This window comes from Macrobrachium nipponense, chromosome 28, assembly GCF_015104395.2.
Source record: "Macrobrachium nipponense isolate FS-2020 chromosome 28, ASM1510439v2, whole genome shotgun sequence".
In the NCBI taxonomy this organism is placed as follows: domain Eukaryota; kingdom Metazoa; phylum Arthropoda; class Malacostraca; order Decapoda; family Palaemonidae; genus Macrobrachium; species Macrobrachium nipponense.
The window spans coordinates 55,404,826-55,431,091 of NC_087217.1; the positions used below are offsets into that span (position 1 = coordinate 55,404,826).

The following is a 26,266-nucleotide window of genomic DNA, read 5'->3' on the forward strand; positions in this document are numbered from 1 at the left end:
TGTGTGATCATGAACTGTTGATTAATTTCTAGAATACAATAGAAAGATCTTAAGAATGAGAACTTAGTGGAGAGATGTGATATCAAGAAGCTACAAAAGAAGACACGAGATGGTTTGACCATAATTGCATGAGATGAGGAACTTTGTTAGAAATGCAGTGAATACTGAAGTAAGAGGATGAGGTCCCATGAAAAATGGGATAGTGAAGGCTAATGACCTCATGGGAGCTAAGAGTGAAAGAACATAACAAAGAAGAATACGGAGCAATCATTTTAAGTCCAAACTCGTAAAGGAAAATTATCCTAAAACCATTCATGATGATAAGTCCCTTAACCAAACCAAATTACTGAGGTAAAATGCCAAACACTCATAAGGCTGCCCAAGCACATGTATGAAGTCAAATGTGGAAGTCCACAATTAAGAAATGTATAGAAAATAATCAGGAAGGATATCTGACAATTTTTAGTTACCATTGTTGGCTATGAAGATACAAGTAGTACCACTTCAACAAATTCTTTCTAAAAGACAAAGGCACCCGGTTACTGCTGACATCCACACTGCCTACTTCATTTGGCTTTCAAGACCTCATTATGACCTATTGCCTACTTGCAGTCAAGTTAATAACCAGTATATACTGATTGAGTATGATGAAACCTTGACAGCATAACGGTAAATGAAGGTTTGCAATTCTGATTAATAACAAGTGTGGCGTGACTCACATTTTGCCTTTGCTGCCAAGTATTCGTTGTTAGTATGTAGTTGTACCATTTCCAAGATAATGTATATACTGTATGAACCTCTCAACACTTACTTGTGAATTTCTGCTCGCTGTTCTTTTGAAAACAGAGGTGAAAAAGCAAGGTCGCTCATATCACTACCCCGTAAATAATCTTGTAACATGCCCCTGATTCTTGTCTTGAAAACTTTAGTTACTCCCTGTTCGCCTTCATGTCCAAGACCTGTCCGTCCAAATACATGCTGAGGCCTGAAAAATTTTATAACACAAAATTGGTAAGGTAGCATATGAAATATCCTTTATTAAAGGCAGTGAAACAACAAAATTTTCACAGTGGTTTAATACAGTAATAAATGAAAACACCTCTAAAAATGTAATCTTTAAAAAATTTAATGGTTAATGCAAATAAGCATCCAAAGGCTTTTATAAGTATATTATAAAAGTTATTAGCCAGTAACTTAAAAGTAGTACTCTACCAATAAATGAAGAAGCACATATTAGTTTTATCAGTCCTAATTACTAATTGCATCTGATGATTGCCTAGTAGTCTACTTGAAAATTTGTTTCTTCTATTTTCATCCTGAAGATATTTATTGATAATCCATATATACAGTGAACACCCGGTATTCACGCACTCTGGATTCACACTCACATATTCACGAATTTCTCTATGGAACATATATACCCAAAATTCAAGGAAAATTTGCCTATTTGAGGTGTTTTTCCATGAGAAATGTCCACAATTTTTTTTTTTTTTTATAAATATCATTAAATGCACTTTTTCTGATAAAACTATTAAAAAAACCAGGTATAAACTTCTCTTGAGTTTCAACTAACAAAATAGGCAATTTTATGTGTTTTTATAAAGGAGTTTCAACTATCCAGGGATTCTAACTATTCGAGGGGGCGGGTCTGGTACGCATCCCCCACGAATACGGGAGGAACACTGTAAATATAAATTTCTATAATTTTCATTTTTGGATGCTTAAAGCCTACATGGAATTTTAAAACTAACCAGAGTCTAGGTTAACTTGTGTACAATCAGTGATCTTCCATACCATGTGCTAAATGTTTGTTCTTTGACATATTACTAGTTCAAGCACTTCTGAAATGTGCCAAAGGGCCTTGCAGATATCCAAGTGAAGAGATCACTCCAAAAGAAGTGTATGCTAAGCACTGTTGAAAGGATCCTTCAAGATGTTTCAAAATACCAGAACAGACCTTGGCATGATGTTGACCTAGTGCCTTTCTGCCCTAGTGAATGTTTCTACTGCAAGCCTGGTAAGACTCCAACTTTGTTTCTCCCTAATGTTTTAGGTATGCTATTTCAGTGTTTTCAGCCATGACCCTGATGTAAAGCCTGGCAAGATGGTCACATTTGCAGAATATCTCCCTTTCAACTGTGAATCCAAATGGGCAACTCAACCATTATACAAAGCTTCAAAGAACATCTTAAGTTTTGGCTCATATGAGACCAACAGGAAGGAGTCCTGTCATATGATTCAGTTGATCTTGACATAACTGATGATTCTGAAGAAGGTCCTCCATGGTCAGTATACAGAAATGGAGATATAAAAGGCAATAGCAAAGAGCAAATACAGAAGTGAATATAAGACCCAAATTCTCTAATGGCACCAGATGACCTAGCAAGACCTGCTGATCTGCATACCCAGGTACATTCCTGTGTGGATTAAGCTAGTTAAGTCTGACTTCTCTAAATTTAGCTGCAACCACATAAGCCTGTACAACTCCAAAAGATGCAGGTGCTTCCTCAACTCATTCTATTATGATGTGAAGGAGTGTAAAGATAATATTTGGATAAACAGTTCGGTTATGGAGGTCGGTTACTTATAAAGATGTTTCTTCATTCAAACAATTTTTTGCAAGAGATTTCTTGGACTCATATTGCAGTCTGCTTAGTTACCTGGTCAGTGTACAGACAGTGAGGGTTCAGTTTTAAAAAATACCAGGCTTACCTCTTACTTGGGTAAATTCACTTCTATATATGGAAACTTGAGAGAGAGACATTAAGTCATAACCGATATGAAAAAGCTTACGCCAGCTTATTTAGTTTTAATCATTATTTTGTAATTAAACTCCAATGAGAAAGTGAACAAATTTATATTAATCAATGACATATAAGAGCAATTCTATGCTTTCTAAATCAGACAAACTCCAGAGATATTATTGTGCTTTAATTTTAATTTCTTTAATGCAAGTATATAAAAGTAATTTGCAAGTCTTAAGTAGAAGGATGAAATAGCATTGGATAGATAAAGGTTTAATGAGAATGAATAAAATATTTAGGATCAATAATATCTAATACAGGTTCTCTTTAGATGGAATTTAGTAAAAGACTAAAAAGGCAACTCAAATAATAGGCAGCCTGAAAAAGATCTTGAAATCAAATAGTAGATTGAACCTGCATACATACATATGATTATTCATAAGACTAGTAGGATCTGTGTTGCTACAGGCAAAAATCATGGCATATCAGTGAAGCTTCATCTACAAGATTTAGTTGGTTTGAGAATAAAACTGCAAGAAGATTTAAGGGAAATGGAGATGGCTTATGGATGTCCTTTACAAAACACCTGGAAGAATAGTGTGTATGTGACAGTGTCAGCTGGGCTCCTGCGGGCACCAGAAAAGTTGGAAGCCCCAGAACTGTTTGGATGAGAACTGGACATGAAGGTTGGAGATGAATGGAGACTGCGGAAGATTCAGCACGTGCAAGACATAAGTGGCATAATTTCAAAGGGGCCCTTTGCATCACATGGTGTATGAGGTTATGACGATAAGTTACATTGTTGTCCTGTTACTTATGCTGTTACAGCTACTACAGTTATGTCAGTACTATAATGTAAACTTTTTTTTAATTCCTATAGTAAATCAATATAAAAACATTGTAATTTACACATCATTATCACTGCTTTAGATAATACAGTAAATAATCTGGAAATTAATTATTTAATTATAGTATGTACTTAATGTACAAAGGAGGATTGTGTAATTTGTGTACAAAGGTAATTCCCTGAAATAAAGTGCACTATGCTATTTCATGCAAGGGATCTCAATCTATGCAATTATTTACTAAGGGATCTGAATCTATGCTGTTATTTACTATTATAAATCCTGGAGCCCAAACCCATGTATGTCAAGAGCAGAATTAATTCCTAGCTGTTGACTTTTACTTTTCCTCTTGTTCCATTTTATTTTTTGTACATTATACAGTGGAACCTCAGTTTTCGTACATCAACCGTCCCAAAACCTCCCACGAAATCCGAAACCAAAACAATAATTCCCATAAGGAATAATTTAAATACAATTAATGCATTCCAGACCCCAGAAATATTTTTAAAAAATACATTTTATAGGGAATAAACACTGTTTTATATAGAGAAAACAATGAGAAATAAATATAAATGATTAATAAAAGGAATAAATGAACATTTAACTTCACTCTAACCTTTTTGGAAAATACTTGTTAGAGTATGAAAGATGGAGAGGAGGGGAGAGGAACTTCAGGTATCAAGGACTTATCTGGGTTTCTTCTCTTCATTTTTTACTAGCATTATTTGAGGTTACTTCCCCTCTTCGTTATTTACTGGCACTAGGACCAGCTTGAGAGTTACTGAACCCCTGATGCCCTACAAAACTGTCCAGATACATTTATTGTCATTGAACATGTTGGAGACATGGATTACAACTTCTTTGTTGGGGTGATAATTCTCCACACAATTTTTTACATCATTCCACTTTGCCCACATGTCCTTAATCCCTAAAGTAGGCACATTATGTATGCCCATTTGTTTCCTGAATTTTTCAAATCGGCCTCTGCTGGCCTTAAATTCACTAACAGCAGTGCTTTTTGTTGGCATTTTCTCAAGAGATTGGCATGTAACTTCCTCCAACACTTTGCTATTTGCTAAAAGTTCTTTCATAAGTTCTATAGTGTATCTCGCCTTTTTTTACAGGACTGGGACTTGGAACTTTCTTTAGCCTCATGATGGCTTATCTAGCAGTTGCACTTGAATAAATAAAGAAAAAAAAAAAAAAAAAAAAAAAAAAAATAACAAACACAAATGCATAATGGATCAAGAAAGAAGAAGGGCCCTGGATGGAGTGTTTCTGAGTGTACGAAAACCAAGACAAAGTTAGTTTTGTAGAAAGAAGTCTACAAAAACCGATGTTTGACTGTGTATATATTGTCCTTTAATATCTAATTTGCTCTACCTCGGAATTAATATATTTTCATATATGTTAACTGAAGGGGAAATTTTTAGTTGATTTCTGGGTTCCTAGGTTTGTGCCCATGAGCCAACAAAATTATTATCAACCAAAAATTCCCCCTTCATTTAACATATCTGAAAATATATTAATTACGAGGTAGAGCAAATTAGATATTAGAGGACAATTGTAGCTTAACGTGTATACATGAATCACGGTGATGTGAAAAACTCATCAATTGGCTACATGTGACAAAAGCATTACACAGTTATCAGGTCGAGGTGGGTTGATGCCAACTCCAAAATAACAAATACCTGAGCACGACGGATTTATAGGTGAGAGGCAGCATTAACTTATACCTCTCGTGATAGTTGTGCGGTAAGAGCGCATCACCATACGTCCTGATTTCTGGGTTCCTAGGTTCGCGCCCGTGAGCCGACAAAATTATTATCAACTAAAAAATTCTGCTTCGGTTAACATATGAAAATAAATTAGTTCTGAGGTAGAGTGAATTAGATATTAAAGGACAATTGTAACTTAATGCATATATATGAACCACAGTGATGTGATAACTCATAAATATATACGTATATGGTATATATGTATAACTGAATGACGAAAGTTTGGAACGTGATACATCTATAAATAAAGGTATAAGCCATGAAGGAAAAATAAAGTGGTACAGATATGTTGATGATATTTTAGCTGTTCTGCCTGCTGGTATTGATGTAAATGATTTACTCTCTAAATTAAATAACCAGGTACCATCGATTAAGTTTACTCTAGAATTGGAAAAAGATAATTGCTTCCCTTTCTTAGATGTTTAGATACATAGAGAACCACTTCAATGTAAATTCAGTATTTATAGGAAATCAACCAACAACTTAACTTATGTTCATTTCTATTCAGGCCACCATCTTAACATCAAAATATCAATTTTTTCTTCTATGTTTTTACAAGCATTGCACATTGTCAGTCCCCAATATTTGGATCAAGAAATTGAATGCATAAAAAAAATAGGGAAAAATTTATGTTATCCTTCACACATATTAGATATCTGCTATAATAAAGCCCACAAAAAGTTTTATAGTGTAAGTCACAAGGAGAAAGAAAATTCTAAGAACATTCTCAGTTTGCCTTATTTTAACGGATTTGAAACCATTAAATCATTGTTAAAAGCCTTTAAGGTCAACCTTGTTTTTTCCTATAATAACACAATAACACACTGAAAGGAATGTTAATAAAAAATGGCCCCAGGAAAAGCAAAAACATAATATATAAAATTCCATGTATGGACTGCCCCTCCTTTTATCTCAGACAGTCGAGCAAGGGCTTAGAAGTAAGAACTTACTTCCCATTGTAATTTTAATATTAGTCGTGGCCTGTTTCATTTAGACCCTTGTATTTGTAACATGTTTAAGAATGGCCTCAAAGATATAATTACAGACTTAAATACAAATCAATTGCCCTAGAGATATTTTCTTTGTATATATATATATATGTTTAATACATTTTGTGCATTAGTTTTTGTTTACCAAAGAACTGAATGTGGTCAGCTGTCGCCCTGTATAATCCTATAATTGTCTTGTCCCTGTGTCTGAGCAGTTGGACTTAATCTTTTTGTTCTTAAATTGTACCCATGTTTATGCTTGTTTGGAAAGGTTACTCATTCTCCAGGTGTGGTGGATTCTAGGTACTAATCTCCTTATAATCCCTATCTGTCCCTTATACAACCTTTCCTGTACTCTGAATTTCTCATGTTAAGAAGTTTGTCTGCTTAGTAAAGGATGTTGAGTCAAAAGATCTTGCAGAAACTCTGTTGTTTATCTTTCCTTTGTGGCTTAAACCTTTATATATGGTATATATATAGACACATGCCTGTAATTTAGTTACAAATACTTCCTTCTTGATTTCTTTGACCTTCAACAATACCTCAGAATTTAGTCAATATTCGATTAACCAGAAAACCGAGTAGTAGTACTCACAACCAACAACACAATACTACTTGTGGCACTGATAAGGATGGTTTTCTTACTTGATTGGCTCTGATATACCACTTCCATCTTTTCCAAGACCTCCACCTGCCCAGCCCATCATTTTCAGAAGCTTACTACCAATACTGGAATCATCAATTGGGGTGTCTTCAGAGCTTCCATGTTTACTGGTTAACCTGGAGGAAGCACTATTTTCAGATGATACCTCTGATAATGAAACTTCTTCAACTGATGAATGGAGTTTAAGAATCTGTCAGATGATAAAAACAAAATCATAACTACACACTTCATTTACATGTCATATACATAATAACATGCATGAAATGAGATTGATAGAGCATCTGCTAAATATAAAAATAAAAGGAATAAGAGTAAAATCCTCACCAAATTATGCCAATAAACATCTTAATTCAAATTCTGGCCTAAATTACAAGAAATTGAAAACTAAAAGCAATATTTGGAAACACCTGGGCTGACAGCTTAACAAGAATGATATATCAACAGTAAAGAGGTCTCTTGAAAAGCAGGAATCAATCTTTTAAAACAAATTTCATGATCTGAAGAAAGTAAACTGCTTTACTAGAGCCTTCTGTATGGTAAAACAGAATCTCTCAAATAATGAACTCGGGGAGCTTAGATTGACCTTCAACTCACAATGTTCTTTGCCTAAATTTTCATTTTCAAGCATAGCCTGAATAGACATAAAATAACTATTAAAATTCAATATATTAAGCCTGAATTTATGTACATATATAAATTGTATAAAAGCTACTTTTTGCATCTGGATTTTCCTTATATCTAATGAGAATAGGCTCCAAAAATACTTAATGATACTTGAAACCAAGTATCAGTATTGTACATATGAAGCATGCAATGCTAAAAACCACACTTGCCACAAGTAGGCAATTTCCAAATTATTGTACATCTGGAGACTTCTATCCTTAACAATAGTATAAAGTGAGTGTGGAATTTGGGTTAGGAAGATGGTTGAAAATCCTATTGAAGTAACCTATGTGCTTTTACAGTTTTCACTTTAAATTCTCCATTTTTCAGCATTTTTTCAATCATTTACTTAGGCCACATTTGTGGTCTATAAATCCTAGACACTCCATTTCCCAGTCAGAAGCTGATCAGCTAGTAGCACTAGACATGTGTCCCCATGTATCTTGGTTTCCATCTTAACAGAACCTTACCTCCTGTAGTCTAAACTATGTATACCTGTATGGAATCAGTGGGGATGGGAGATGTTCACACGTGTAAATGATACCGACGTGTGAGAGGAGGACCACGCCCCTATCACCCGAGAGCACTAGCGCGCAAGAAATACCAGATGAGACGACCAACACCTGACATGACATAACAACAGGAATAGTACCAGGGGTGGTATCACTCCATTAGAAAAATAGAGAAGACTCTCTACAAGATTAATGTGCTGAAGCAGCAACCATTTTTAAAAAAACATGCTTTAGAGAGGGTCTCCTTCCAAAATATACAAACATTAGACTGCACGACCCCACAGCAAGAAATGAAGAAAGGACCAGTAACTTCAGAACGTCCCTCCTAACTGCAACTACTGGAGAAGACTGCCGATCTGAAGACCCTGAAGGAGGAACATCACCACCTGTGTGAAGAATGGGCGGAAGCTGTCCGTTCTGATCCTGATGACTATGGAATTGACAATACCAGATCTGACATCCCTACAACAGACCACCACCATGCAGAAGACTGAGCGGAGAACCATCACCACCACCACCACCAACGCAAGCTCCCAACCTATGCAGAACTGCCACTTCATGTCGAAGCCAAAGCAGCACAAGAAACGCCTGGAGATCAAGCTGCTCCTCAACTCGATCCAGCAGCTGGAAGCCAAGAAGATCCTGAGAATGACAGACGCCCTTAAACTTCTTCGGGTAGCAAGGCCCTTCCAGACAAGGGGTCATACTCAAACGGAATTTGCAGCATTGAAATGAAAGAGACAGCCGCAGATCTGAAGAGAGAAGATATCACAGACAAAGCAGCCGCGTTTGTGCTCATCAGCACATCATAATACTTCAAGAAACTTGATGCCTCCAAGGAACCCGATGGAGGACCTCAAACGTGACAGCGACTGGGTCATCACAGTTGTAAATGATGCTACAACAAATGCCACACACCTCCCGCCCATCCACGGAGACTACGGCCTCAGCTACCTTTACGGGAACATGAAGACCCACAAGGAAGGCAACCCCCTACGCCCAATCATAAGCCAAACACCCACTCCAAGTTATGCCTTGGCTAAACGCCTTAATAAAATTCTTGCTCCCTACATCCCCTCCAAGTACTGCCACACCCTCATCAGGAGGGCCTTCTTGCACTGTTCGACATGGCTGGACACACACCTTGAACTCGACCGAGCCTCTCAGATGCTGATCAATAATGGGTACTCCAATAAACTAGTCAACCAAGAAATACGAGCCGCCCTCAATAAACGGTACACGACGGAGGAAGAAAATAAGAATATTCCACCCCCAGAGGATATGAAACTGTTTTAGAAATACAAGGATGAAGAAACAGCCATTTAATAAGAAAATAATAGAGGATCACATTTGCCTTATGGAGGAAGGGAAGAGAGTGTCCCTTATTACTTATTACAAGAACCGGCATACTAAGGACCTCCTGATGAGGAATAACCCTGCCCCACCCGTAGGAGACCCCTTGAAACAGACCAACGTCGTCTACCAATATGTATACCCGGCCCAAGGATGCCCGGGGATTTACATTGGTATGACGACAACGGGCCTGTCGAAGAGGATCTCCTGCCACACCCAAGAGGGCACCATCAGGCAGCACGCCCTTTCAGTACACCAATAGAATAACAAGAGAGACGACATTATCAGAAATATAAAATTCATCGGAAGAGCACCAACCCATGATGCCTGCACCTCCTAGAAGCACTTTTCATCCTTGAAAAAAAACCTCTGCTGAACACTACACAAGATGCATTCCTGATGCCCACATGTGTGAGGAGGACCACGCTCCTCCCACCCAAAACCGGACGTGACACATATAACAACGAGAATAATACCAGGGGTGGCGTCACTCAGGTAGAAGCCAATCAGGAGGCTCCCAGTGATGTTGCCTGCCTGAGGAGGTCGGCACAGCTTGAGAGCACTCACCGAATGAGTCACCTTCCCAGGAACCAATGAAAAATACCAAATTTGTAACTAATTTGTATTTTTCATAACTAACAAACCTGAGGTCTTAACATTAGGATTTACTAGCGCCAAGCTGGAAACCGGTAGAATTAAAATTACACTTGTGAGATCCAGGGACTATATGCATCTATACCAGGTCACGGGGCATGTATACCCAGAATGCCCTCGGCGTCCTGTGACCCACCAGTTATATTTCTAACCCAGTTTAGACTGCTAGAGGGGTGGTTCGAAGTGGGCCTTTACCTGTTAAGACCTCAGGTTTGTTAGTTATGAAAAATACAAATTAGTTACAGATTTGGTATTTGTTCATATACGGAACAAACCTTCGGTCTTAACATTAGGATAGACTTACTTATTGGAGGGAGGTAAGTCTCTACAACTGACTGGGAGTTTGCCACCTTATCCATTTCCGAATACATTAGGGGAATTCCAAGAGAATGGACAATGAACCAAGAACCAAAGATATAAGCGAATCTATTGGTTTCCCTCACTGGGTGCTGATACCATTCTATGGTTTACCCATTATGGGAGAACAGAGAACCTTCCCTTCTCACATACTACTCTTGTCCCTTGTAACTGGATCCACCCTCACCCCTCTCTTCCCTATTATCTAGAGGGGTGTGTTGCTACTGAAAAGTATACCATAACCTAAGATAGCTTCACAGTATGGCTGACCACCTCACCTGCATCTAGTCCGTTCCAGCATATGACGGTACCCTCCTTCATATTGCCCGTAGTTAAAGGAGTAGGAAGAAAGTAGTAAAGAAAAAAGACCAGTCATCCCATTCATTCTACTTTCATACCTTCATCTTAGACTAGACACAAACTGACCCGCCAGGGGTATTGGATGAGCTATATCACTTGTTGGGCTGCCACCACTGGATCCAAGGAAAAAGTGTCCAAGGATCTATGGGCAACGTCTTTTAAATAAAATGAGGTGAAAGTTGTTTGGCGTTTCCACACACCAGCTTTCAGAATTCTCTCCACAGACATGTTCTTCTTAAATGCCAAAGAAGCACTTAAGCCCCTGATGTCATGAGCTCTAGCTCCCTCCTGGCTATTTGACCCCCTGTCTTCTGTCATGTAGGCATTTCTGATCGTCTCCCTTAGCCAAAACGATATTGTATTCCTGGACACTTCCTTCTTGTTCCGTCCTGTACTTACGAACAACCTCCGGCACCCCGGCCTGAGGTATGGCAAAGGAGTCGAATCTGCCATCCATTATTGCTGGGTTTTGAGTCTTAGCCACGAATTCTGGAACAAACTCAAATACCATTGACTTCCAACCTCTCGAGTGCTTTATGAGATATGACAGGCCATGTAGCTCCCCCACCCTTTTGGTTGAAGCTAGGGCCAATAAGAAGACTGTCTTCAGGGTCAGGCTCCTATCTGTGGACTGCCTTAGTGGTTCGTAGGGGGGTTTTGACAGACTACTCAGTACCATGGTAAGATCCCAATCTGGGGCTTTTAGTTCCTTTGGTGGACATGACTGTTCAAAGCTCCTCATCAGCATGGCCAACTCCCATGAAGACGAAATTTCCACCCCTTTCATTCGTAAGACTAAGGCTAGAGCAGCCCTGTACCCCTTCACTGCAGATACAGACATATGCCTTTCTGTTCTGAGATATACCAGAAAGTCTGCTAACTGCTGAATAGTGGTACCAAGTGGAGACAAGTTCCCTCTACGACACCAATCACAGTATGCCAACCACTTTCCTTGGTATACTGCTGCAGATGATTTTCTGATATTTCCTGCCATCTGAGTTGCTGCTTTCTGCAAAAACCCTCTCGCTCGGAGGAGATGCTTGACAAGTCTCCACCCGTGAAGCGATAGGGACTTCACCGACTGGTGGTACCTCTCCATGTGCGGCTGACATAGTAGGTTGCTCCATGGGGGGTAACTCTCTCGGCATGTCTATTAGGAGTTCCAGTAGGTCTGGAAACCACTCTGCCTTCGGCCATAACGGAGCTACCAGGGTCATTTTGAGGTTCTGAGACCGCATTACCCTGTTTAGAACCTGACGGATTAGACAAAATGGAGGAAATGCGTACACGTCCAGATTGTCCCAAGGGTGTTGTAGCGCATCTTCTGCTACTGCCTCTGCGTCTGGGACTACCGAACAATACACTTCCAACTTTTTGTTGTACCTGGTTGCGAATAGGTCTATGATCAGCCTTTCCCACAACATGAGCATCCTGTCCACTACCTGTTGGTGCAAGGACCACTCCGTTCCCAGTATCTGATCCCTGCGGCTCAACTTGTCGGCCACTATGTTTCTTTTTCCCGGAATATATCTGGCCCTGATGTCTACCGGGTTCTCTACAGCCCACTGATGAAGTTGAACTGTCATCACATGTAACTGCCGAGAAACTAGGCCTCCTTGTTTGTTTATAAAAGCTACTACTGTGGTGTTGTCTGACATCAATACCACTGAATGTCCCTTCACTCTCTCCCTGAATTCCTGTAGAGCTAGAAATGCTGCTTTTAACTCCTGCACGTTTATATGGAGTTCTCTGTCCTCGCAACTCCATTTTGCCGACACCATCAACTCCTCCATATGGGCTCTCCAGCCTTCTAGTGACGCATCTGAGAACAGCAAGAGGTCCGGGGAGGGTTGTTGAAGGGGGACACCCACTGTCAGATTGTCGTCGTTCACCCACCACAGCAAGTCTTTCTTCACTTCTGCCGACAAGGGAATTTGCTCGTACGGGTGATCTACTATTGGTGACCAAAACTCCTTCATCCTCCATTGTAGAGACCGAAGGTGTAGCCTTCCTTGTGGTACTAGCTTCTCCAGGGAAGTCAGGATTCCCAGTATTACCTGCCTCTGCCTTGCTAGCTGTGTTTGTTTTCCCAGAAAGGCATTCACCACTTGTTTGCATTTCTCTATTCTTTGGTCTGTCGGGAATACTTTGGCTTCTATTGTGTCTAAAACCATTCCCAGATACTCCAAACGTTGACTTGGATCCAACTGCGACTTCTCCTGATTTATCACAATACCTAGGCTGTGGCAAAACTGCAGGAGGGTCGCCCTGTCCCTGAGTAATTTCTCTCTGGACTTCGCTATCACCAGCCAATCGTCCAGATATCTTATTAGCCTGATCCCCTGAGCATGCGCCCACGTCGACACGAGAGTGAGCACTCTTGTAAAAACTTGAGGAGACGTTGTCAATCCGAAGCACAGGACTTTGAATTCTAAAGCTTTCCCTGCAAGACTGAAGCAGAGAAATTTCCTTGAAGACTGATGGACTGGTATCTGAGAGTATGCATCCTTCAGATCGATTGTCAGCATAAAGTCCCCGATCCTGACTGCTTGTAGAATCGTTTTTGGAGTTTCCATTTTGAAACAGATTCAATGTTGACAGGTCTATTACTGTCCTCCACTCCCCGTTGGCTTTGGGTACCAGGAAAATCCTGCTGTAGAAGCCTTTTGACGGACTGTATACTTGTTCCACAGCTCCTTTTTCCCTCATCTTCTTCACTTCGTCTTGCAGAATAATGGCCTTCTGAGATTCCTGAGCATAAGCGAAGTGAGGTAATGCCTGTTCAGTCAGGGGTGGGGTTACCTCGAACGGAATCAAATACCCGACCCTGAGAACATCCACCACCCACTGCTCTGCTCCCAGTTCCTGCCACACCTTCCAGTGATTTGCCAGGCAACCTCCCCCTGGTGTGGCCGAGTGATGAGAGGTGCCCATCCTATCTTCTTGAGCCTCTCCCTCTTCCCCTACTCCCCCTTCCTCTGTTGTTTCTATTGTGAAAGGGCCGATGAACTAACCTCTTTGGGGAAGAGGGTCTTGTTGCTCTATTAGGGATGTTATGTCTCACTGTCTTCTTCCCAGGTATTTGCTGTTGCCTTACCTCCATAGAGGTAGCTTGACTGTTAGACATTTTCCTAACTGCCTGCTGTACCAATCTATCGTTAGTGTCCATCCTTCTTCTATCTATAGCCTCTTCCAGTATGACCTCTGGCAACAGCAGTTGCGACTCCAAGATATCCCCATTCCTCATCGCTAACAGGGAATCCAAATCAACAGTGCGGCTTAGTCTAGCCAACGCTGCATCTCTCCTCATTAGCAGGATATTTGCCCAAACATTGGCACTTAAGTTTGTCAAGTACGCAATCGCTTTGGAACCTGATTGTAGTAATCTAATGAACAATGATTCATCCACTACCTTTCTTGTCACTTCTGAGGATGCGATCTTCGCCACTGCTGTTGACCAAAGATCTAACCAAGAAGCAGTCTGAAAGACAGAAGAAGCTGTTGCTTCTAACGTAGCAGCCTCTTGGTACGTCATCGAAGGGCACTCCATTTTAACCTGATCCAAGGTTAATCCAGGCCTTAACCTTACCACATTAGGGTTCATTTGTCTAGACAGCAAAGGGACCTTCGGTGTCATATAATATTTCCTTTGTTTCATCATTGGAGGAGGAATAAATTTAAATGATCTATTAGATCTTAAGGAATTATCCCTTCCTGCAATCCGTGCGTTCATGTGTTGTAAAACAGAATCCGCATGACTCGAACAAGGCAATTCATACGACACCTTGGTATCCCTTTTCAATCCAAATACCAGGTGTTTCTGTCTTCTCCGAAAGGTTATTGAATTGACGAATCAAATCAATCACCTCCGCATATGAGGCCAGAAACTCTTGGTTTTCTCCTTCCTCCGGCTCTAACATACTGTTCTCCGCCACAGGGGATGTTATCTCACCCCTATCCTCTGACAAATGGCCGGGAATTTCACGGCCGCCTGCCCCTACGGCCGCAGTCTCTTTGATCTCTGACGGCCGCCGTTGGCTCGATCCCGAATAGTCAGCAGGGGAACGAGAACGCCTCACTCTTTCTCTGCTCACGGATCTAGAGCGAGAATCTCTTCTAGACCTCCAAGATGAAGGCTCCCTTGAAACTGAGATAACTTTGTCTCTATTAGGATTAGTATCATTTCCGAGCGTCGGAGAATTCGGCCTCGATCTTTCATCCAGATGGACAATGCCTTCCACGAACGTATCAGACGAGGTTGCCAACTCTCTATTCTTCGTACTTTTAATAGGAGCCTTATCATCCCTTGTGCGTATTTTGAACGGCCTTACGGGCGAAACTGGAACCTGCATTCTATTCTTTGCTGCACCTTTCGCCGCCAACGTTGATTTTACCAGCGGTATCGTAGTCTTTGTAATCTGAACTGGCAACTCCGCGTCGGCCGCTAGTCCATCGGCCGTCGCCTCTCTCGCTTGTTCAGACTCTTCCAAACGGCTAAGTCCGCTAGCTTTGTGCTTACCAGCCACTGACTTCCCGACTTTCCTTCTGACTGGGATACGACAGTCCTGGTCTGAAGATGAAGAAGAATTCACTCTTCTCCTCTTAGCCCGAGGATCAGTCACGAAATCCCGAATCCTCCAATGCTTGACTGGCGCTCGCCGTGACGTCATCGAACTTAGCGATGACGACGAACTATAGGAAGAAGACGAAGAAGAAGACGAATCACGTCTTTTCTTTTTGTCTTTCTTAGACATTCTCTTCTCTATATCCTGTAATTTCTTCATTACAGTTTGTACTGCTGAGTCAGAAAGCGTATTTGAGTTCAGGTGCAGCGAAATAGGCCGAGAAGCAGTAGTCTGTGATGTCATCGCGCCTGCCATATCGGTGTGTGACGTATGTTGTGACGTCACCAATCTTGTAGGGAGAGACTGTGCGGCTTCTGCTGGCAACCGCACATTTGCTGCCAAACTACCCCCACGTTCTGCATCGCTGTAAACATAGAATTTGATGGCGTAGCTGCAGCATTATTCCCCATAAATTGCAAGCCAGGGGGATGAGGAACATTCAGCGCTGGAACCGTGACGCCATATAATGCGCAAGCAAAACCCTCCAAGGTTGGTACGCCTGGTAGGCCTAGCGCTGACCATGTACCTTCCATCCTATGCGCTTCGGGAGACGGCGTCTGGAACAAAGATGGCGATGCTCCCCCTCTACCTGCTAGGAACAAAGGCGCGTGCATATTATGCATAAAATTACCCAAAACCCCTCCTGACATTTCCGATAACGAATCGCTAGGAGAAACCGAAGGGGTATGGGACAAATCAAAAGCAGGTGGCGAAACATATGGAGCAGTCTGGTTTATTGCGGATACAAAAGAAGCCGGTAAGGTTTGGTCATCCAAAGATGGCGTCACCTCCTTCCTTTTGTACTGGCCTTTCTCATAGAACTTTTTCCACTGTTCCACCGACCAACCCCGACAAACAGAACATGGATTAGTAACCGTACATACGTTTTCCCTGCACCTACTACACGTTGGATGAGGATCCGTCGACACCGAAGTTAGGAATCTAGAACATGGAAAGCCACCGACTCCGGGGCATTTCCTTTGTCTCCTCTTCGAAACGGCAGAAGATCCCGATGGTGAGGCGAAAATTTCCATCATACCACTTACACGCTCTTACCGATCACACTCACACTGAGCACACTCGGAGAAAGAAAAAGTAATAAGAAAATTGAAAAATGAAATGGATAAAAAACGGGCAAACTGAAAACCGGCTTTAAATCAGATAGACCGTAAACACGTCTTATCTTAAAGGCTGTAGGAATATAACTGGTGGGTCACAGGACGCCGAGGGCATTCTGGGTATACATGCCCCGTGACCTGGTATAGATGCCAATAGTCCCTGGATCTCACAAGTGTAATTTTAATTCTACCGGTTTCCAGCTTGGCGCTAGTAAATCCTAATGTTAAGACCGAAGGTTTGTTCCGTATATGAACAATTGGACCTGTCCCTGGGGTTCCCCAGCTGTCTTTAGAGCCTGCACCACCTAGTTAAAAGGAGAAGGACTCACCATGGGAATTCAGTCCCTCAGCAGTCACCGCTGGAAAACATCCTGTACATCTGGCAATATGTCGCATTAGAGAGAGAGAGAGACCTTACCTTACAGACCTTACAGTTCGTTCGGGTTGCCCCAGGTCCCTCAGTGTGAGGCACCTCTAATGTCTACCAGAGAGTTGCTAGTACATCTTCCGGTATATTTTGCATCTTCCAATCTTGGATGGTCTGGGATGCAGTTTAGATATTTGTCAAGCTTATTCTTAAACACATCTACGCTCACTCCCGATATATTCCTCAGATGAGTTGGCAACGCATTGAATAGACGCTGCATTATCGATGCTGGTGCGTAGTGGATTAATGTCCTGTGCGCTTTCCTTATTTTTCCTGGTATAAATTTGGGCACTATTAATCTACCTCTGCTTGCTCTTTCTGATATTTTTAGTTCCATGATGTTTTCTGCTATTCCTTCTATCTGTTTCCATGCCTGAATTATCATGTAGCGTTCTCTTCTCCTTTCTAGACTATATAATTTTAAGGATTGTAGTCTTTCCCAGTAGTCAAGGTCTTTAACTTCTTCTATTCTAGCTGTAAAGGACCTTTGTACACTCTCTATTTGTGCAATATCCTTTTGATAGTGTGGGTACCATATCATATTGCAATATTCAAGTGGACTACGAACATATGTTTTATAAAGCATAATCATGTGTTCAGCTTTTCTTGTTTTGAAGTGCCGTAACAACATTCCCATTTTTGCTTTACATTTTGCCAACAGAATTGCTATTTGATCATTGCATAACCTGTTCCTATTCATCATCACACCAAGGTCTTTAACTGCTTCCTTATTTGTGATTGTCTCATTATTAGGTCCCCTATATGCATATAGCTTTCTTTCTCTGTCTCCATAATTTATTGATTCAAATTTATCAGAGTTAAATACCATCCTATTTACCTCTGCCCAATCATATACTTTGTTAAGGTCTCTTTGTAGAGCGTTCCTATCTTCATCACAAGTAATTTCTCTACTTATTCTTGTGTCATCTGCGAAACTACTCACTACCGAATCCTTAACATTACTGTCTATGTCTTCAATCATAATAACAAACAGTATTGCAGCTAACACCGTACCTTGTGGCACACCGGATATTACTTGGCTTCATCGATTTCTCATCGTTTGCAATAACTATCTGTTTTCTGTTGTGTAAAAATTCTTTTAACCATCTTCCTACTTTATCCACGATATTGTGTTTTCTAATTCTCTTCGCTAATATATTATGGTCTACTTTGTCAAAAGCTTTTGCAAAGTCTAGATAAACCACATCTGTTTCATTTCCGCTTTTCATATAATATGTTCTCATGGTGGACTAACAGTTGGGTTTGTGTACTTTTTCCGGGTACGAAACCATGTTGTCCTTTATTAAACAAATTATTTTTTATTAATGTTTCATAATATTTTTCTTCATTACCCTTTCATACACTTTCATAATATGTGATGTTAGACTCACAGGCCTATAATTACTTGCCTCTAGTCTTGATCCACTTTTGAAAGTAGGGGTAATATATGCTAATCTTGCCTGTATCTACACTTTGTCTTAATAATATTGCAAGTGGCTTTGCGATAGAATGAACTACTTTCTTTAACAAAATAGCAGGCACTCCATCGGGCCCTGCAGCAGCTCCATTTTTAATTTCATTAATAGCCTGCACAATATCAGCTTCATTAATATCTATGTCAGCTAAATATTCACTATTTTCGTCCCTTACTTCTATATCATTATCTTCATTATCTATTCTATGGGGTGAATTCTCTCTTATATCGTTCTGCCAATATGTTGCAAATTTCCTTTTTTTCATTCGTTAATCTCCCTTCAATTCTTAGAGGGCCTATTTCTATTCTTCTTTTATTCATCTTCTTCGCATATGAGTATAATAGTTTGGGGTTTTGCTTGATATTTAATAGGGTTTTTTCTTCCAAGTCCCGTTTTTCATTTTCTTTTGATTGTATAATCTTTTGTTCTGCATTTTCTATCTTACTTTTTAGTTCTATAACTTTCCATGCATTTTTTCTTTTGCAAGACCTTTTTTCCACTTTCTGATTTTCTGGAACAATATCCTTCTGTCTCTTGGTATGCATGACTGATGTTTACTTTTCTTCTTCGGTATATATTTATCCACTATTTTCTCTAATATTTTATATAATATCTCCGTATTTACCCTTATGTCATCACTTACGAAAATGTTATCCCAATCTTTGTTTAATTCTTCATTTATTTCTGACCATTTTATATTTTTACTGTAGAAGTTGTATTTTCCATATCCTTCCCACTTTTTCATTTCTTGCTTATCTCTGTTTTCACTTGCTTTGGAATGGACTGTTAATTCTATGACATTATGGTCTGAAATACTCGCATTATAAACAATTATTTCTTTAACATAATTCATCTCGTTCACAAATACTAGTCTAAAGTATTTTCCTTTCTTGTTGGCAGGTGATTTATTTGTTGAATGTTGTATTCTAGTAGCATATCTAATAGCTTTTCGAATTGCCTCTTATCTTCTGCACTACTATTACTCTTTTTTATATGTATATGTACAACCACAATCTCCTATTCGTTCTTTCCATTCTACGAAAGGAAAGTTGAAGTCTCCAGATAGGAGAATAGTCCAGTCCTTGTGATTTCTACATATATCATCCAATTTTTCAATTATTAAGTCAAACTCTTTAGTATTAGGAGGTCTATATATTACTATGTTCATTAATTTTTCAGATTCAAATTCTACCGCTATTAGTTCACATTCTGAGTTACTATATTTCTCATATATTTTTCCTTGTTCTTTGTCTTTCCCATATATTGCGGTTCCCCCTTGATTCCTATTTTTTCTATCTGATCTATAAGTTTGGAACCCTTTTATTTGATCATCATTCCCAGTCTCTTGGGAATACCAGGTTTCACTTATATTCATTATATCTATTTTCTTTTCAATTTGGGTTAGTTCTTCTAAGTACTCTATTTTTCTTTTTGAGTTACTCGTAACTAAACCCTGCGCATTCATCACTATGATGGTTTGCGTGTTTTCTCCTTCATTTAATATTGGTAATAATAAGGATTTTCCCATGTCTCTTTCCTGTTCTGGTATGTTGTTCTTTTTTTCATTTCCAGAAATTCTGACATTAAAAAATCCAACTCTTCCATAATATTTGTTCTTCCTTCATCATAATTATTCATTTTGTGTCTGAATCTGCAATTTTCTCCATATCTGCAATATCCTCTTGCATAATAAAAACAGTTATTATCTCTTGAGTAGAATCTTGGAGCTGATGCTTTGAAATTTTTTGCTGACACCTCTGCATATCTCGTTGATGGCTTGCTTTTTTCTTTTACCTGATATTCTTCATTCCTCTCTTTATTTGTTTCTTTCTTATTTTGGATTTTATTACTTGATTGGTTATTTATTTGATTATGTTTCATGGCTACAGGGTGCATATATTTACATTTTTTGTCGAACTTACATCCTTTTCCTTCTTTAAGGTTTTTGCATATTTTTGGATGTAGATCTCTGTAGAGAGAGAGAGAGAGAGAGAGAGAGAGAGAGAGAGAGAGAGAGAGAGAGAGAGAGAGAGAGAGAACATTGTATAGGCAATATTGTTTAGTATAAGAATAGAACAATAAACAACAAAAAATGACTCAACAACCGGATTTTACCCTGCCCTTTGGCACGTTACTCACCAATCTATAAGCAACATAGAAAAATCTGTCATCAGAAAAATAAAGACACATTATATGATTAATAGTGTGGAAACAGCAACAATTTTTAACAAAATAATAATAATAATAATGATTATTATCATTATTTTATTTGAAATGAGTGGAAATCACTCAAAACATGCAAAGTGTAGTGAAGCAATAATAAAATGCCCTCCAAAACTCAACATACTGCCTATGGCACAGTCATTGGAAAATGTAAAATTACACTTTCTAAGTCATTCAAATCAGTGGATTTTATGGCTCATGCAAAATAAACAATGAGTCATAACAGAATAGTAGATATCAACACAGACACTTACTCTTAGTGTAAAACATCGTTTAATTAGTATCTCCAGTGCCTTTATTGAAGCTGCATCTTTGGAAGCTTTTTTATTTTCAGCCCTTGCATTTGCAACATTGATCCCATTTATCGATATGCGACAACGGCTGAAAAGAAAAGAAGCCATAAGTACTTACACAAACTTGCAAGACTTAAAGTTACATGATTTCCTTATGAGATGATGGTAGCTATGAAATTTTGCCAAAAATTTTAATGCTGATCTATATATATTAATATTTTTAAAAACTTTCCTACAACACCTACAGAATAAAATTATCATTGGGAGCACATCTTTTATTTCTCTTCCCCAACATGATTGTAAATTATGAGTATTACTAACAATCAAGCAACATCTTTTCAATATTTGCTATGTTTAAAGGGTTCTCAAATAAACACAACATTATACAAATAAATGGAACAAAACTCCAAACATTAGGTGCTAAGACTTGACATATACGTGTACAATCCAACCCTATTAATGTTAAGATAGCTTGGCTTATTCCAATGTAAGATATCCAAGTTGCACCAACCTGAATCTATGTGCATTGTTACAAGTCACTCATTCTGCTGTAAAATGTTTTTGCATTTACAGCTTCTATATGCTGCTCTCCTAGATTGCCTCTTGTAAGTTTTACCATTATACCAACCTACCCTTAACTTTTCTTTGATTTTTTTATCTTCTCTCCTTTTTTAAAGTGTATGTATTTTACTGTTTAACTTTGTGAGCACAGTAGGAACAGGAATTTCATCCCTCTCCCTTACAGCACTACTCTGAATATTTTAGTACTATTTTGTTTCTGTGTTAAACTAGGGAAATTAATTCAGTTTTGCTTCTATCTGTACGGCTGGGTGTTTTCCAGTCATTACTGTAATACTTTTTTTACCAAGATTTACAGTTATTGGGGACTAGTATTTACTATGTGGTGATCATTTCTGTTGATTGAGTGTTGTAAACTTGATTGAGTTTTGCCCAGCATCCTTTATTTTTCCATAATATGAAAGCAGACATAGATAACAAAGCGCCATAAGGTGTTCAAGTTCATGAACAAAATTCATAATAAGAAAAATAACAGCCTAGTAAATAATGTAGTCAGTTGGTCTTTATTCAGTGACTCAAAGTCTAACCCAAGGAATAAAGTTGCACAAGACTACTACTTTTATTCCTGAATAATATTGAAAACGAGATGGCAAAACAATAATTCTTAACAGCCCTTTACTAATTACTGCATAAAGAGAATGTATGAATTTTGAGGTTTTAAAATAAAAAAAAAATTACTGTAAAACCCAAATATGACAAATTTAAGAGGTTGCTGTTCTTAATGGGCCTTTTCAAGGTAGTACTTCAATCTTTGGGTCCTTCTTTCATGTTCCTTGTCTCTCTTGTCTTCTCAAATGCAGTCTCTCCAACTCTTAGGCCTCCCTCTCCTTCATGTTCCCTGCACTTCCATTTTCATTCTCTCCTGTAACATATTGCTCACCTCTCCTCCTCATCAGGCGCCTAAACCAACTCAATCTGACTCTTGAGCTTCCTTTTACCCTTCCCTTTCATGGCTTTTTCTGATCCCGTGTTCATTTCTCATCCTATCTATTCTCATCACTCCACTTATCCATATGAGCATCAGTTCTGCTACATCTAACTTATTTTGATCTATTTCCTCAGTGGTGCTAGTTCTAGCCCATACAACATACCACCTTATATACCTTGCCCTTCTGTCTGATAGGGACTCAGTTGTTACAGAGCATGCCTGATACCACCCTTCAATTGTTCCATCCCGCTTGAATTTCTTGACCTTAATATGGTACAAAAGGGATCTGTAGTATCTAGAAATGCATGGAGAAGCTGCAGAAGAATTAGTTCAAAGATCCTTGATGGGGATGGCAAAATTGGTTACAGCTGCTGTAATATGATTGGATGCAATCTTTTCCAACATTTCCTAAACCAACCTGTCAAGTCCAGTGGCCACAATAGCAACAGAGATGTTTTGACTTAACAATGGCCAAAAGTAATGTGAGTGAGTCAAGTGAGAGTGGTAGCCCACACCCCTCTCCTACCTGCCAATAGCTGTTACTTGTTATCTGAATATCTTCTGTCCTTCTTCCTCCTTTTCCCAAACTTCTCCCCACTGAAGAGAGGACCAATCAGTACATTCCTTACAAAGGGATGAATGAATACAGTTATCCCTCACAAAAAGAACAATGCTTATGTGGGTCTACTAAGGTGGGAGACATGAAACCACCACATAATTTGTCCACGTCCCTCAACTGACTTTGTTCATGTTTCTTCTCCATTTGAGATGAGAAGGCAACAAAGTTACTACAAACAAACAAAAAACAGAAAAATACCCAATTCTCAAGGTAAAAACATGAAAAGTGCCCATCATCTCATCCAAATTCAAGTCACAGCAGCAGAAGAATAATGCCACTTGATTTATTTAATGTTCTATCTAATAACAGCACTAAAACTTAGGGTATTCAGTACCACAATAAATATAGGAATAACTATTAAAAATAAATAAATATTATAAAAAACATTAATATATAAAATAATAAATTAACTTTGCTACAACTAAATATTATAATACATTCCATTATCTTTAAGGCACTCCATTACATTACTGTCATTATTTAAAATTTGCTCTATAGCCCTTGAGATATGACTGATTAAGTCATATAGTTTAGGCAAACTTGTCAAGCACTCGGGCAACTATGGTCATTCAGTGCTTAAGGGGGCCGGCCGGTACCCTTATATAAATGCAGTCATGAAAAAAAATTCATGGAACTTCCTATGGCAATGGAGAATACATATACGAAATATTTCGTCAAAATTCCTCTTACTTTCGTGTTACAGGGTAATTACTAAACGTAACTTAATAAGCCAAAAACATTGATCCGTACAAGACAATGCAGTATTTTTTCTGTTATCGTAAATTTTTATAACTATTGTCAAATAAATTGTGAGCAATGGCATCTGTAGAGATTCCATGAGTCACAGAAGGGAAGGGGGAGTCAGCTTACCACCTTTCAGTGCGAGCACAAACCTCATGTAGTGTACACGTTCGAGTTTCACCTCTGACATTCGCTTGCTTTTGTGTGTGTCTATCTTTGTTTCTGCAAGAATTTCATCATGCCAATGAGGAAAAGACTAGCAAAACATCTCGCTAATATACAGACGAGGAAAAATCGCTCTAATATGATTACAGAATATCAATATACGTGATATTAGCATAGTTACTGAAGAGAGAGAGGGAGGGGTGTGTAGTAAGGAATGCCGCCGTCTTGCCTGACGCACACATCTTCATTTATGATAAATAACATAGTTTTTGTTTATTAATACTTAAAAAGGAATATGAAATTCATAATAATCATGATTTATTAACATTGTCTTTGTAAAAAGAGAGTACACGTTCGAGTTTCACCTCTGACATTCTCTTGCTTTTACGTTTGTTTATCTTTGTTTCGGCAAGACTTTCATCATGCCAAAGAGGAAAATACAAGGAAAACATCTCGCTAACATACAGAAGAAGAAAATTCGCTGTAATAAGCCGAGTTAGTGAAGGAGAGAGAGAGAGTTGCGTAGGAAGGAGTGCCCCGTCTTGCCTGATGCAGTGCCCCAGGCTACGATATATGAGCAAAGGGATCATCATTTATGATTAAATTATGATAAATAACATAGTTTTGGTTTATTAATAGACAAAAAAGAAATATATATTCATAATAATCATTACTGATTAACACTGTCTTTATAAAAATACAAAGGAAAACTTTGAACGCCCGTATCTCAAAACTATATACTTATTGACCTTCAAATTCTATCTTCTCACTTAGTTTTAAAGCTATAACATTGAAATTTGGTAGATAACTTAGCAAGACATTATAGAACAATCAAATAGAGCCCTTTTCTCCCATTTTTGTTTTGTCTTTTTTTCCTGATTTATAGGGTTTATTTTTTTACCATAATGAAAAATTTATATCTAGCAAAAAATTACTTTTAGAAAAAAAAAACTCCATTTGATTGGAGGTCTATATTAGGTCTATATATGGTAGTAATCCCAGGTCTTAATATTAAATATCAAGGGAGGAGATAGAATTTGAAAAATGGTTATTTTCAGGATGAATCGCCCTGGCGTCACAAAACCGAAGGTCAGCGGTGAAAATCATATGCAGTTTGGAGATGTCCCAAGTCACCTTATTAAGTGGTATGAATGTCATTCCTGTCCTTAAAGAATGGCATTAGCCGGCCAGCCCCCTTAAAATCAAAATTTTTTTAGCTAAAATTCATCTAAACTATAAGTTAAGATAGAAGAATAAATTTAAAAGATATATTTAGTTAAATTTCATTAAAACTCTAAATTAAGATGCTGCCTTCTCTAGTCCTAAACAAACTTGAGACGTCCAATCAACATGTGCTCCTTGGTAAGGGGAGTATCACAAATATCACAAATTGGTGGACTATTGCAGGGAACTTAGCATGGGTAGGCAGGGCATTCCAGCACTAACCACTAATCTCCAACATGGCATACCCTTGTTTCCAAGATCAATGACCAGTGGATGCAGGACCAATAAAGACAAAGTTCTGTATTCTTGTATGAAGAAATTTAAGTCCATGCAAATGATAACTATTTAAATTTCTTGTGGAAGATTGTCTAATACTATTTGTAACTGGATTTCAACACATTCAATGCAATATACTTACTGCCCATTTTGATCATATGAACAATCCAGTGGCATATGAGAAAAGTTTGCAGACTGCTCTAAAATAGCTGATGGATTATCAGTGTTGGCATAGACCCTCTGAACAAGAATAAAATCACAAAGAGGATCAGTGCTCCTCATCAGAGCTGCTAAATGAGCTGCATATTTTCTGAAAAAAAATTAAATAAAAAAATAAATAAATAAAAATTAAAATATCAGCAAAAACTAGATTTGTTTACAACAAACAAGTTAACTGGTTCATCATACGAAGAACTATAAATCACAAAGAACTTTCATAAAGTATAAAATTTACCCTCCATCTCTGGAATGTCCACCAACAGGGGTTGCCTTTCCTCTTGGTGTACGGAAACTACCACGACCTAGACCCCTTCCAACTGCGTTATTATCTGGTTCTTTGTCTGGATATGAAATTCTCTGTCTGACATTTTGCTGCGTAGCTTTCCTGTATTTATCTGCCATATCCCTCTGTTCTGCTGATGATTTTATGGGACT

General features: G+C 38.7%; 1 protein-coding gene across 4 annotated transcripts in view; it reads right to left on the reverse strand.

Moving 5' to 3' along the window:
- Window positions 1–26,266, reverse strand: part of LOC135201749 (uncharacterized) — a 76,485-nt gene that overhangs the window by 1,967 nt on the left and 48,252 nt on the right. For all 4 annotated transcript variants that reach the window (XM_064230970.1, XM_064230969.1, XM_064230968.1 and 1 more), the window contains exons 4-8: window positions 26,067–26,266; window positions 25,755–25,922; window positions 21,042–21,168; window positions 7,002–7,210; window positions 812–985 (exon numbers count right to left, since the gene is read on the reverse strand). The exon at window positions 26,067–26,266 is cut by the window's right edge and continues 326 nt beyond it. In XM_064230970.1, the coding sequence (XP_064087040.1) occupies window positions 812–985; window positions 7,002–7,210; window positions 21,042–21,168; window positions 25,755–25,922; window positions 26,067–26,266 (878 nt within the window). The remainder of the gene's footprint in view (window positions 1–811; window positions 986–7,001; window positions 7,211–21,041; window positions 21,169–25,754; window positions 25,923–26,066) is intronic.